This window comes from Siniperca chuatsi, linkage group LG4, assembly GCF_020085105.1.
Source record: "Siniperca chuatsi isolate FFG_IHB_CAS linkage group LG4, ASM2008510v1, whole genome shotgun sequence".
Lineage (NCBI taxonomy): Eukaryota > Metazoa > Chordata > Actinopteri > Centrarchiformes > Sinipercidae > Siniperca > Siniperca chuatsi.
In genome coordinates this window covers 8180547-8195523 of record NC_058045.1, presented here as the reverse complement: position 1 = coordinate 8195523, position 14977 = coordinate 8180547, and the positions used below count along the sequence as shown (strand labels likewise).

At 40.6% G+C, this 14977-nt stretch overlaps 1 protein-coding gene and 1 long non-coding RNA gene across 6 annotated transcripts in view; one reads left to right on the top strand and one right to left on the bottom strand.

Annotated features, from left to right (window-relative positions):
• The first annotated feature begins 144 nt into the window (after nt 1-144).
• On the top strand, nt 145-3380 carry LOC122875468. Its single transcript, XR_006377828.1, has 2 exons — nt 145-433; nt 659-3380. It is a non-coding gene; the product is annotated as an uncharacterized LOC122875468 (long non-coding RNA).
• A 407-nt stretch (nt 3381-3787) lies between these two features.
• The window catches only part of tasor2 (transcription activation suppressor family member 2), a 25480-nt gene continuing 14290 nt past the window's right edge, over nt 3788-14977 (bottom strand). For 4 of the 5 annotated variants that reach the window (XM_044194620.1, XM_044194616.1, XM_044194621.1 and 1 more), the window contains 6 exons: nt 9847-13554; nt 7095-7214; nt 6854-7007; nt 6632-6737; nt 5466-5647; nt 3788-4578 (listed from right to left, as the gene is read on the bottom strand). In XM_044194620.1, the coding sequence (XP_044050555.1) occupies nt 4484-4578; nt 5466-5647; nt 6632-6737; nt 6854-7007; nt 7095-7214; nt 9847-13554 (4365 nt within the window). In that variant the 3' untranslated portion in view covers nt 3788-4483. The remainder of the gene's footprint in view (nt 4579-5465; nt 5648-6631; nt 6738-6853; nt 7008-7094; nt 7215-9846; nt 13555-14977) is intronic. The other variant, XM_044194619.1, reaches the window with a different exon arrangement.

Below are 14977 nucleotides of genomic sequence, written 5' to 3'. Positions count from 1 at the left end.
CAACGATCTCTGATTCTCACTGCCACCGCAAAACTTTATTGATTGAACAAGTAGAAACAGTTGAATTCAGCTTCTATTCCAGGGCGTTAAGAGTAATCTTAAAATATTACCTATTTTTAATAGGTAGCGGGTCCAATTTCATTTCCTGTTGTGTTGTTTTCGAATATCAAGCAGGCAGGGATTTGGACACATGCTTTGGGTTGGGTTTCTAAAAGCGTGAATTCTTTGGGTTGCTATAATTTAAATTGATCTAATTTAGTGTCTCATAATGGTAGCAGATTACACAATAGTGGTTTGATTGATAGGTAATCTGCCTACAGTGGGTGGTTCTGGTTACAAATCAGCCAACCTTAGCTTTAGTGGTAAAATCCTATTTCTGTGATGATGTCTCAAAGTTTCCTTGTAAAAGTGAAGTAGAGCTGGACACAATTATGTAAGTAAGGTGTAAAATTATGTTCAAGATTTTCATGTAGTCTTTATTTTATGAATTTTTATGAAGAATTTGAAGCCACTGCATGTTTTTATATTCCTTGTTATAATATATATATATATACTATTTTATCAATTTTACATTATCCTTCTGAAAACATCTGCTTTTAAAATTTTGTCTAATTTATTATGAGTCTGATCTTAAATGTTTTGTAACTTCTGTGTTCAGTGTGCTGCTGCTGTCGTGTCCAGGACACTCCTGTTGAAGACATTTCTATTCTCAGTGAGGCCTTCTCCTGGTTAAATCAAGTTCTCTTTCATTCTTCCTGACCGCCAGAGGCAGTGCTGAACACTGGATAGTTATCCACAGGTCGAGTATTTAATATCAACAAAGTCACATGACCTGGGATGACATAGAGCATATATAAGCCCAGGTCATCATGAAAGATGTCCCTTGTATCTTCTCGCATGTAATCCGCAAAAACAGGTTGAATTGAAGGAAGAAGATAGCCAATTTACTTTTCGCTAGAAGCCCTGCAACCGCATGGTTGGAGCTATGGTTTCGTCCTGCGATTAGACAATCACGGCTATGCGCCTAACTCCTAGCTGTGGAAGACATACTTCTTAGTTGTAGTTAATTATTGCTCCCTGACAATTGTTTTACCTCGTTGAAGCATTTAAGTTACCTCCTTAGTTTTGATAAAAGAGCAACAGCTCCCCAGTAAGTAGCTTCCCTTGTGGGTAAAACTTTCTTTGTTGTGATTGCTGTAGAGGTGCTTCGTTGCCGTTATGTTAAAGAGGCAAGTTATTCGCTCCCCATTTTTTGAATTAACAGTTGTTAACTGTTGGAGGCTGCTCAAGCCACTGTTAAGCCAGTGGTCTGTATGGCGCTGGTGTGCTTAGGCTTGGATGAGGCGCCAACGGCAGGCAATCCAGCTAGTGCATTCTTTAGGTGGGTCCCGCTGCAGGCAGATTTTTCCGTGCCACACTCCCAGACATACATCGAGGAGCTCCACAAATGCTGACCCCAAATCTCTTTCTCACCACACAACCGACGGCAGGGCCTTGGCTTCCATGCAGAATGCCAGCAGTTATGGACTGGGCCAGATGCCAGCTGTGGAGCCATATATTGCCTCCCTCACTGTCATCGCCCGATGAGGTCTTGAGGGCGGCACGCCAGTCCCTGCAATCCTCTGGCGTGGATGCTTCCATCCAGAGCCTCAGTGATGCATCTCTGCAGGCGTTCGCCCATATGACCAGGCTAATGTCAACACTTAACCCTGATTTGCCGTCAGGTATGGCAGGCCCAATCTCCACTTTCGGGGCCAGGGCGAGCTGTTTGGCCCAGCAGCACAGCAGGCCTTGGAGCAGGGAATCCAGGCCAACCAGACTCGGCAGCAGTTTGCTAGCCTTCGGGGACCTACACTCCCTACTGTGACAGCAGCCTCCACAAGGTTATGGCACCAGTCGCCCTCGGCTGCCAGCTCGTCCTGGTGGCTACCCACGGACCTTGCAATCCTTCGAGCAGCCTGATCACCACCACGGGCTCCCATGCGGTTGCCGGATGTTCTCCAAGCCGTGACACAGCAAAGTTGGTTCACGCCCATAGACTTGAAGGATGCATATTTTCACACCACAATAGTGCTACATCACAGGGAGTACCTGCGCTTTGCATTCAAAGGCAAGGCCTATCAGTTCAAGGTGCTCCCGTTTGCTCTTTCCCTAGCCCCATGGGTCTTTATGAGGTCCATGCGGGCAGCGCTGGTCCCGATGCAAGCCAACGGTATGCAGATCCTCCTATATATGGACGACTGGACTGATCTGTGCTCCGACCTGGAAACGGGCAGCACAGGACACTACTTTGAGCAGGTGGGGCTAAAGTGCTTTTTGTCTGACAATGGCATCAGCTAAGTGTGTGAGTGAGGTTCACGTTTTGTCAGTGAGTGACGAATGCATGTGCTGGAACTCAGATGGCCCAGGGGTGGCACTTTGGCCTAACCTGTCATTCTTCCCAAAGAGGTTGGCTCCAGCCCACTTTAATCAGGTCACTGAGCTGGCAGCTTATGACCCCTCTACAGGATAAGGAAGCTAATTTGGCAGAACTATTCTGCCCAGTGAGGGCCTTGAGGCATTATATACAGGCAACTGCTGGCTTTCGCCACTCGGATAGCCTGTTTGTCTGCTATGGAGGCTATATGAAAGGGCACGCCCTGTCCAAACAGGCTTTCCAGGTGGACTGTTGAGGTATTTGAGGAGGCATACAGGTCAAGAGGACTTCCTTTGCCTCTTAATATCAGGGGCCACTTCGCCAGGAGTGTCTCCACTTCCTGGGCAGCACTATGGCGGTACCGCTGATTGAGATTTGCGCTGTGGCCACCTGGGCTACAGGGTCAGTGTAACTGCTCCACATGCAGTAGTGGCAGCTGTCTTTCAGGAGCCCTCAGGCCGTTCTCGGTAAGGTGGGAGTCCTCGCAACTATGTTGGTAATAGTCATCCAGTGTTAAGCACTGCCTCTGGCAGTCAGGAAGAATGAAGGAGAACGAGTTACGTATGTAACTACAGTTCTATGAATTCTGGCTGACCACCAGAGTTCTTTGTCACTCAGAATCTCGGCGAGAAGATACAAGGGACATCTTTCATGATGACGTGGGTTTGTATACTCTACATCATCCCAGGTCACGTGACTTTGTTGATGATAAATATTCAATCTGCGCGTGACTGATAACTATCCAGTGTTAAGCACTCCCTCTGGCGGTCAGGAAGAAATAAAGAGAACCGTAGTCACATACGTAACTCTTGTTCTTTACTTATAATTTTCCATTGCATGTTTTGTGTCATATTTCCAACACTTACCGTTATTGATAATATGACTGTACATACATAAAACCATGGCTTTCCACTCTTTTACCCTGGGTATTTACTTTGAATAGTAAATCTCACGCCAAAGCCTTGCAGATTTCACAATGTTTTCATTCATTCACTGTCCATTTTAATTTCAGGAGGGCTAAAAGGGACTAGAATAAATTACAGTAGTAAATCCATAACATTAGAAATACCACTATATAGAGAACAGTTCAAAATGATAAAGGGGAAACCAACATTTTGAAGCATTTCATTCTGATTCTGTTTAAACCTGATTTTCCGTCTAGATTTTTTTTTTTTTTTTTTTCAGTTGAGTACAGACTAATTTAAGACGATTCCTTTTACAGCAAGATGGAGACCACTTCATCCTTCTCTTGTAAACAATGTTGTGGGTCTTTTTGCTGGTCTGGTCAGAGTGTGAACACAGTGTAGTGTAAGTAGTCAGGATCAAAGTACAGATTTTTCAATCCGTATGAATGTTCTTTTTAAAGCAAAACAATGAAAAAAAACCCTCTTTATTTTCAGTCGTTGTGCTGTACATAGTGAATGCCATGAAAACTAAACATATTTAGCTCTTAGTGATGTTAAATTGTTGTGCTCAAACAATTCAACACTCAGAGTTAAGACTTACTGTCAGCAACCATAAATGTACAGTAGTATACTTAAATATGTCAAATACACACCACTTAAAATCAGCCTTCTTTAGCTTTGAGGCAAGGCTTGAATAAAGTACCACGATCATTTTTTACCTAAAATAAGACCACAAAAAAATAATAATCAAACAAACACTAATGATTGTGTTACAGATGTATAGTCAAAAAGTCAAGACTAAGGAAAAAGACAACATATGCACAATGTAAAAAAATCACTTTAACAAGTTTACAATAAAAATACAGTATATACAGTACACCTGCCTGCATACTGGCATTAGTCACTCTATCCATTAATTGAATGATAACTTAGTTTACAAAATGAACAGCATGGACAAAAAAAACATGTCAAATCATAAATCAATAATTATTGCTGCATACAAAATAGCTGAACTGATGTACCAAAGAAAAATAATAAAATGTAGTATGTTTGGAATCACCATTACTGGTAAATTACTGGTCTCTTCTCACATCCAGTGAGTGTTTGTCTGTTGTGTACTTGAATTAGCACAACTGAAGTTTGTCCGTCTGACTTTTTCAGGTCAGACTGAAAATGTTTCGCTTGGAGAAGTCAGGAAAGAGTTGAAAGTCATTGTTAAAATTCCATTCCTTCCAAATGTGCTGTCTGTTGTTGTATCTGTAAGAATAAGAAAAACACGTCATTCTTTTTGCACTATACAATAACTAAAACTGTTTGAGTTTTTTTTTTTTTTCATATTATTTTTTGGGGCTTTTTTTTTGGCCTCTATTTGATAGGAACAGTTGAAGAGAGACAGAAAACGCAGGAGCGAGAGAGAGGGGGGGATGACATGCAGCAAAGGGCTGTGGTTTTGGACCCGACCCCGGGCCGCTGTGGCAAGGACTCAGCCCTGTACATGGGGCGCACGGTCCACCAAGTGAGCCACCAGGGTGCCCCAAACTGTTACAGGTTAACCCAGAGACTTTTTTTTAATGTCAAATTAACATGGTCGGTTTTAAGGCACTGAAGCATTGAAAGCAATCACTCTTAAAAGGGACAGTTCAACCCAAAATCAAAAATACATATTTTACCTGTAGTGCTATTTATCCATCTTGTTTTGGTGTGAGTTGCTGAGTTTTGGACATAAAAAAAACTCAAGCGTCGTTCCAGAAATCATGACCCGGTTACTCAAGATAATCCATAGACCTTGTTGTGAACAGTTTCATGTAGGAACTATTGGTTGAAAGAAAATAGGGGGGAAATTGCTGTTGAGTTTTTCTAATGTATTTTATCGACGCTTTGAGCACCACAAGCAGAGTGCCATCTAGTGCCATTACATTCAAGAAAGGCAGACATCTCTACTGCTGATATCTCCAAAACACGGCAACTCACCCCAAACTAATCTAGCTGGATAAATAGCACTACAGGTAAGGTTTGGGGTGAACTATCCCTTTAATTAATTATATATTAGAGAAATTTATAAAATCTCGCAAACCACATCTTCAAAATAAAACCACAATGTCATGTCAAGGTACAATTAATGTTCATGTGCAGTAGTGTCTCACCAGTTATAAAAACAGGGTAACGGGCTGATATATTCTGGACCTGCAAACGGACCAAACATGTGAGATAGTCAGGCTGGTCTCTTGACATGAGGTCACACTCATGGTAAGGTAACACCTCCATTATTCCAGCTTCTTGGCACCAGTCTAGGAAGCGCTTCTTCTCTTTTGCCTCTGCACTCAACCTGGATATGGGACGAGCAAATATAATGTTAGGCAAGATTTTAACAGAAAGACTTATAAGGTGCACAAGCAGCATCAGTCTTTCATAAAATTATGGCAAACACTGTATGGTAACTGAAAATCTGGGAAAGAGATCTGAATGCAAATATAGAGGAGGATATTTAGGTCAGTTACAGATGCAGTGGGCAAATTTACACACTACAAAATTATACACACATATTATTATACACCAGTTATACTTCAAAAAATAGGACTCATGGATGATAATCACTGTTGGAAATGTAAAAATGAAGCCGCTACTTTTCTTCATTTGATGTGGGAATGTTCTTTTGTTTCTCCTTTTTGGAAACAAGTCATTAAAAGTCTTGGAGGGTGGTTGCATAAACCATTGCCAGAATCTCCCCAGCTGTGCTTGTTAGGAAACAGGTCTCTCCTACCACGAAATGTATCCAAACAAGAATTTAGACTTGCACTGGCAGGTTTTACTGGCACTTCAAGGGTTGTTCTGTGCAATTGGAAGAGTCAGACAAAGCCTGATTTTGCTGAATGGTTAAAATCAGTGACAGACATTGCCTCTTATCAATCTCTAATTACAAGGACTAATAATTACTAAGGGAAGATTTATGAAGTTTGGTCTAATGTATATAAAGAAAGAAACAAAGTAAATATTCCTACTATTTTATTATAAAAATGTGCTATCCCATTTATGTTGTATTTTTTATTTATACTTTGTGCCTCTTTTTTCTTTCTGTTTATTGAGTTGTCTTATTTAACTTGTGCCCAGATTTGTTTTGTTTGTTCTATTACTTGTTATTCATTGATTTTTGTTGTTGTGTTGCAAAATGTGTTTTAGCTATTGGAAAAGTAAGCAAAGCAAACCTTGAATTACAGAAAAAGACAGGCTTTTAGAACACCTGTAACCTGCAATAGAGGGAAGTGAGAAACAAAAGTTTTTCTGTAGTTATTTTTCCAAAGTTGACCCCTACCTCGCATTTTCTTTCAGCCGACGGCTGTCTCTGTAGTGCAACATCCATTTCCACTTCCCTGTTCTGCTTAGCTGTTGCAGTTTTTCTGACATTGTTTTCATGTTGCCTTAAAATTCATAATCAAAGTTGATATCATGAGTTAAACTGGCAAGAATTATAAGCTGCTTATATAACAACATCTCAAACAACAAAAAGCTGGTAATCACTTAAAAGTGCACATACAAAGGCTGAGGGGCTCCAGTGCTGCTCTGTCGATCATTATAAAACCACCCCTTGTAAAGAGCTCCTGATGGGTGAGATTCACAACGTCATCTGGTTCGTCAATTCCAGCAAACTGCACACCTGGTGACTTCCTCATTTCGAGCAAATGTGGGACCTGAAATAGAAGATAGCAGAATCATTAATTCCTGATTATCTATTGCAAAAGTCCTGTCATGATCTTTGCCGCTAGCTGATCAATTACCTCACAAATGTGCTCTGCAATGTCTTCATTCCTGAGGATGATGAGTAGCGATGAAGAACTATCTTCAACAAAGAACTCAGATGGCTGTACAGCAGTATGGCCCTCTGCCTCCAACTGTGCCTTTTGAAAATCAAGAAGAAATTATCAAACTTTAAAAGCCATTTTCCATTAACAAGTCTTACACTGCTTCAACATTAAAAAATGAGTCCCTTGTCTTGACTTATAATATATCTGGGGACTGCAAATACAGTACATACAAGGGTTATTAAAAGGGTTTTATTACAGGGCTTTGTTGAATACTTGATTCTGATTGGTCAATTACGTCTGTTATTTCTGAAGAACAGATCGTTGCAATGGACGCAGTTCTGATCATAGACTCTGGAGATAATTTTAAAATCAATAAAATAATTTTTAAATCAGTATTTTTTGTCAAATTATTGATTTCTTTAGCAAGTATACATGTAATAAGCAGCGAGCCAGTCATTATTGCGAAATTAACCTCGACATGGTGTTGCAGGACCCTGACGCGGACCTCTTGGTTTCTGGATCCTAACCTTTTTTAAAACCCTCTTTGGGATATTTTTTAATGATACTCCACCCAAAATGTATCTTTTGGTTATGAATCTCTCATCCCTGTAGACTTGAAAAAGAGCAGTACAATGTTTGTAGTTTGCTCTGTAAAGAAGGACAGAGGCTGTGATCAGTTTGGATTCAAAGCAGTCACGAAGATATTAATGGTGTAAAAAATTATCACAATGACCACAGAAACTTCTCCACCCTCTCCTGCTGCTCATGCATATACTCGTAATTTTCCAGTGATAATTTCAGCTAAATATGGCTAAAGACACTGCCTTTTGTGCTTATGCACAACCCTGACGCAGAACTAACGGTATTCAAAATGAATGCAAAGACAGGGGGGCGGCATCATGAAACCAAAAAATATTAAGTTCTCTGTTTTGGTTTCCGATTTGTTTCTCAAAGTCGAACACAGGACATGTGACGTACAGAGCAGATATGTATACTGTAGCAGAAAACAAGTGCAATAATTATTTTCAGTTGGACTGAACTGCTATTCTCGACCTATGAAACAACATGTTCAAATTTGCTGATTTCATGGTCAAGAGCGAACCTTCAGTCTCAACTTTTAAGCCAACATGTCAAGAGGTCCTTAAATAGCAATGGAAATGGGTACATCTAGATTTCCATGACAACTGGGCAACTCCATCTGCTGATGAAGTACGCTCTAGAACATAGAACTCATGCTCCCCTTCGCATGTCAATAAGACAGGAACTGAAGGAAAAGGCTCTGCTCTACTTCTTTAGATGAAAAGATGCAGAAGATTTTTTACAAGCCTTGAATTTCCAACATTTAAACACTTCAGGCAGCCCCTTTTAGATATTTCAAACTGATTTACTGCCCAAATATTTATCTTTATTTAGTCAAATTTTAATAAGGTATGCTAACCTTGGTGGCATTGTTCACATTTAGGTAGGATCTAAGTAAATACCTATAAATGCCTTAACATTAAAACACATTTCTTGTGAAGAACATGCAGGAAGTATTGAGTTAGTATTAACCATAGACTGTATATAAAGATGAACGACACATCTCCACTTCCTCCCCATAGACTGTAATGAAGCCAAAATATCCTATGAAAATATTCCGGATACGGGCGCAGCCATCTTGTGATTTTTACGTCATTTGGAGCCAGTTTGCACAGTAGTGATCGGTTGAGGTCCTGCCCATACACCCGGCCGACTCAATCTTGAGCAGGGCTCAGCTGTCAATTGTGATGTGAAACCCCCTTTTTATAGCATCAAATAACTAATTAAAATCAAACTTATCAGAAAAAGAAACACTTGAACATACATCAGCGTGATAAGAACTACCTAAAATTGATTGAAACCATCTTTGGGAAAAATCTATTCGACATGTACTTTGAGTTTTTAATTTGGCCCATGTCCCATCCGCTAACATGGAAGAGGCGGGGTTTATGACCTATACTGCAGACAGCCACCAGGGGGGCGATCGAGATGTTTTGGCTTCACTTTTAGGGAGCTGTCATGTCGTCCATTTTTATATACAGTCTATGGTATTAACAGTAGCTTTACAAATCAACAATAGTTTACTGCAGCAAATTAACACAACAGAAAAGAAACATTGGATCTCTCACTGTGTGAGAAGTGAAAGAATGTAGCGAAAACACTACATTTTGCTGTCTGGCTGGTGTGACTAGACACTCAAGCCTAAATTGCCACCTTATTTCATGTTTGTTCATTTGTCTTTATCATCACTAAATGTGTAACTGTAAATTTGTATCAAACCTATTTTCCTTTCCTGTTAAAAGGACGTGTAGCATTGGGCTGGCTGCTGAGTAAGCTAGGACAGAACACAGTATAGTTCTGGGATAGTGTGTGAGGACTAGGATAGAAGCACTAAATTTAGCCATATTTTGAAGAAATACTCAAACATATTGATCTTACAGATGGACAGTAGAGAAATTGATTATTGTGCAGAAGAAGAATTTGGAGTTTGCATGGATATTTTGATAATTTCTTTCCACTGAAAATTTGCCGTGAAACCAAGCTGACCACAATCTCCGATCTCCATTAAGGAGCAAACATCAAATTTGTACTGGCACCTTTTGTACAGCGGATGAGTGTTAGTTCAGGAATGCAGGCTATAAACAGTATACTTAATATATAGTTAATAGAAATACTGCATTGGAAGTTTGTTGAAAACTCGTCTTACCTTGGTTTCCTCAAAGAACGCATCCTCTGATGTCACTAATATGTAGAAGCTGTACTTTGTTTTACAGGATTTCTTCACAACTGAATTCAGATTACTGCGAAAACTCTCATCCATCTCTCTCTTCATTTGATCACAGAAGTCAAAATGGTTACTTGGTTCAGTCTTTGGGTAACCTCTGTCCATTGTGAAGTGCTTAGGTCTAGATGGGACCTTTTTGACAGCACAAACATCATTCATCATTGCTTCGTACAGCCTGGCACATTCTGCAGTCACTCTAGCATGTTCCATTGGGTTGCCTGTTCCTTGAGATAATTTCTGAGGATGCCTTGAGGAAGTCTTTTCTCCCTCTGTTGTGTCTGTCATGTCTTTCCTGTCAGACATGTCTACCTTGATTTTTTGTCCAACAAGTGACAGTGAGTCCAAGTGATCCACTGAATCCTCCTGCTCTTCTAGACTGGAAAAGTGCACAGTCACAGGACTGGAGCAAGACAAATTCAATTTGTCATGTGTGTCCGATTGGCAAACGGGTCCTTTCGTACATCTTTTCAGAAGCTGTTTCATTTGTTCTGAGAAGATAAGGCACTCCTGTTCCATTGACGCCTGAGTGAGGTCATCTTGTAGGCACCTCTGAGAAACCTGCTCTAGAAAAGAATAAGATCTCTTCTGGCTGGTGTTATAGACTGTACATGTAAGTGAGCTTTGCGGTCCCAGGAAGAGACTGCCATCTATTGTGCTATCATCTTTGTAATCTGCAACTGATGTTGATGCATCTGAGCAGTCTTTCTGATCCATCTCAATGCTCTCTTTAGTTGTTTGCCCAACTTTCTCAACTAAACTATTTATCAAAAAACCTTGGTTTCCATCAACAAGTTTAGAGGAAGTTTTTGCAGAGTCAAAAGACTGCACAGGGAGAGATGATGAAGGAATCTTGTTGAATTTTGTAATTTCCCTTCCTTCATACTGATAGAGAGGATCTAGAAGTACAAATTTAGCTTTATCTGAGTTAGACTTACTGTCACTAACATTTGATAAACAACTGCTCTTGGAAGAAAGCTCACTGGCTTCTTGCTTATCATCATTTAGTTGTTCAGAATTTCCCTTAAGAGTTTCTGTCTTTTTCTCCAAGAGCATGGAAGCTGGTGTGGTGTATGTGACTGTGGGGGTTTTAGTCAGTTTACTTTTGAAAAAAATTGACATTACAGAGTTTTCAATTTCTCTGTCTTTAGAGATGCAATCGGCTTGAATATCGTCACTCTTGGATGGTTTCACAGCCATGACAGGACGCTGACTGAATGAACGTGGTTCATTACTTAAATTTGTCTGTGATGTTGTTTTATGTCTATCTTGGTCAATATTTGGTTTAATGGCTTGCAAACACTCAGAGGGAAAGGATCTGTGGGGATGACAATAATCTTGTCCTATGGAGGTTTCGTCCTGTAATATATCTGTTCTTTCAAAACAGTGTTGATGAACTGAGTCAGTTTCCTTTAGCTGCAACCTAACACCGAGTACTTCCTCTAATTTAGAGAAAGGTGAAATAAGAAAGTGACCTGATGATTCTGTGTGCAGTTCTTGTGAGGTAGAGGCAGACACCACTGCTGGCTTTGTATTGCTTATTTCCTTGTCCTTAAAGTCAGCTGAGGTGTGGCTTGGGGCTAAGCAACTGGGGATGTGCTTGATGCTGGGGTTAGGGGTTTGATCAAGAGACTGTTTCATTTCAGCTGTTTCAATCTGTCTGGATTTGTCAGTGTGGCTTGATTTGGAGAGGAACATGTCTATACTTTGTAGAACTCTTAGAGCTTTTAGTTCAACATCAGGGTGAAGATCATGATGAGGGTTGGGATCACTGTTAATTGTAGACTTGTGACCAAGTTTTTGCTCAAGAGGCATCTTATCCTTTATAGATGGTGAGATTCTGCTAAGACATTTCTGAGTCATGTTGCAGGCGTCACTACCACTAAAAGCAGAAGTACTACTACTACTGGGGCCAGAACAAGTTAAGTACTCATATGGTTTCTCATCCATAGTTGGGGTAGGGCACCGCTCATCAGACTCACTTCCCGAGACCTCTGGCTGGTTGGTTTCATTTACATCAAGAAGTGATAGTGATATTTTGCCAGTAGACAGTTCTGCCTTTTTACTGTACATTTGAGATGTACTGCATAGCTCTGTGGGTAGGACAGTTTCAGGGTAGGTGGTTTCATTGATAAACAGTATTTCTTTCTGGCCTTCAACAACTTCTTCAACCTTGCCTTGTGAGTGTAGGTCATGTGGTTGTACTGTATCCTCTCCGGAGGTGTCTATTCCAATAAATGGAATTACAACCGCACTATGGATCTTTTCCAATCCCTCATTTGTTTCGTCGCTTTTCAGATCTGTTTCTTTAGTCAATGCCACTTCAGCTTCACACCTTTTTATAACCTCACACTGAGGTGAATGAGACCGATGATGAATTAGTTCTTTTTTAGTTGTGTTATCAACCTTTTGCTCTCCCTCATTTGATTTGATATCCTGATCTTCATGATCATCACTACTTAGACTGAAGTTTGCCATTACTTTGTTTTGGCTTCCTGTTTCAACACTGTCATTTGTCTGGGGAATAGACCCATCTAATGAACAGGTGCTCTCATCAGATATGGGTGATGCTGCCTTCTGATAATGTGCCTTATGTGCCAAACAAATGTCATTTTCAGAATTCTCCTCAACTGCAGATTCATTATAAATAGGCTCCATTTCTGATGGAGAGTGAGGAGCTTTTTCTGAAATGGCATGTTCATCTGTCAGCGCACTGCCATTTGCACACAGCCTTCTCAACTGCAAATCATGGCAGGCATCTTCTCCGTTGCCTGCTTGAGGTGGTTGCTCATACAGTGGTACTTGGCGATTACATTCTGTGATGCAATCCTTCTCTACTGAGTGTGGGCCATCACACATCATAGGTAATGGCTGATCACTCAAATCACTGTCAGCTTCCACCGCTGAAACGCAACTGTCTTTCTCATCAAGTCCATTGTCTTTTCCAAAGTGATCATCTTCGATCACTTTATCTTCATGTACTGTACAACAATCCACATCTTCATTAACATTTTCAGCCTTGCCTGGCGAGACTGCTTTAGGTTCCTCCATAGACAACTGCTTCTCATTTTCCAAAAGATTTCCATTGCAGACTATACTTGATTCTGCATTTGTTGAATCATCACCTGTATGAATCATTTTTGGAGAAAGTTCAATATTGACTTCTTGATATGACTTTTCTTTCACTTCCCAGTTTTCCCCATCTTTGGATTCAATTTCATCATGCTCAACTGTATGAACCACATCACCTGCTTCTTTGTTGGAGTCCACCTCTTTGCCGGTCACAGATTTGGATGAATCAGTTCCATGTTTTTGCACTAAACTCATCTCTGTAGCTTCTGAATTTTCAATGCCATCTTTCATATCTGTCTTCTCATTGTTGCATCCATGTAACACATGACCAATTCCTGAAGCAGTCTCATGGTTTTCTGGCTGAACAGATACACTTTCTGTCTCTTCCTGTACAGGAATGAATGTTTCATCACCTTTAAAAGATGGTACAGATGGTACATCAGTGTGCTCCTGGCAACCAGCTTTTTGCAAAGGGGTACAAGTCCTCTTATTTTCATAGGTGCTTCTGACATCATTCACCTCATTGATAATCTCTGTGGAGTGTACAATCTTTCTGTTACACTGGAAAAAGAAAGACAAAACAGAATATAAGAATACAGTTTTTTTTTTCTTTCATTCGGTGAAAATCATGACTGCTGTTTCTCTCTGGTAATTTAGTTTTTAAATGTTTTGGTTTCAGGGTCACTTTTGCTATTGATGCACCAGCAAATCAAACAATGAATCATGTAAATCACAATTACAAAGGTAGCTACACATGTGTTATATTAGGTTGAATACTAATTAGAAATGTGTGTCAACATCAACATAAGTATGATGCCAGATAGTTGCTGCCTGACATGCAGGTGCATCAGTCATAAACAAACCAGAATTGTGGCAAGAAGAAAAACCACAAAAATGAAACTACACTTGCCAAACTCAAGAAAACTTCATTGGGTGCAATTTTGGTACCCATTTTGGCATTAAATTTGCCTGCTTTTCTGTCCACTCATCCACTTTGTGCCCACCAATCACACAGAGCCCTAATACAATAAAAAGGATGTATGAAGGCATTCCCTCTCAGTTGGTTAAATCCCTGTCGCCATTATTCAGTACATCAGCAACAGGGTATGGCGCAGTCCATCTGGGGAATGTGCACATTACCAGGATGTGGCACAAGTATGGACATGATAGACACTGCAATGGACTCTTGGAACAAGTACACAAACATCAATATTGGTATATGGTTTATACAGTGCAAAAAAATTGGAGAATAGGCGAAATCTTCAGGAAGCTGGGATGGACTTCCATTAGACTGCCCTTTAGTAAAGCTTAAAAAGACCTGATGCTGAAGCTCACCCCTTCGTCACTTACAGATGATCTTTTTCTGCTGTGCCAGAAGTGTGCATGTATCTGATGATTGAGGGGTTTGCATGTTCGTGTGCACCTGGGGGCTGTGCTGACAGGGACAATAGTTCCTGGTAGGGTCTCCCATTGCAAATTGGTCCATGTCTAGAGACCAGAAAAGGAGTGATTCGAACACCCTTATGAGAAGGCCAAACAGGACATAGTCACCTTATCTGGAATGTGGATATGGGGCTCCCTGTTAAAGCCAAGCCTTAGAGGGAAGTCTACACAGGATCGCCTAGTAACTGGGCCTATCCCAATGCGGCTTTGCAGTCGGAACCCAAACAAAGAAGGTGGGGCCTCTTCTGTTCTGGGGTCAACACCCACAAGGAAAGGAATATAGGGTCTGGTACATGGTTAGTTGGGCAGCAGGCAAACGTGCAGGCCTTGTCTAACTCAAAACTAGCTAATGAAACTGTCTGGTGGAGAAGAAGCCGAGGCTTGTGCAGGAGGCAGAATGGTACCATAAGTCCCAGCTGTATGTAGGTTTTGTTTGTGCCTATATGCCAAACAGCATTTCAGAGTCTTTATATGAGATGGTGGTAGAAACTGGTAGATTAACAGAATAAACCTAAATGGGGTAGTGAATTGAACTCTGAAT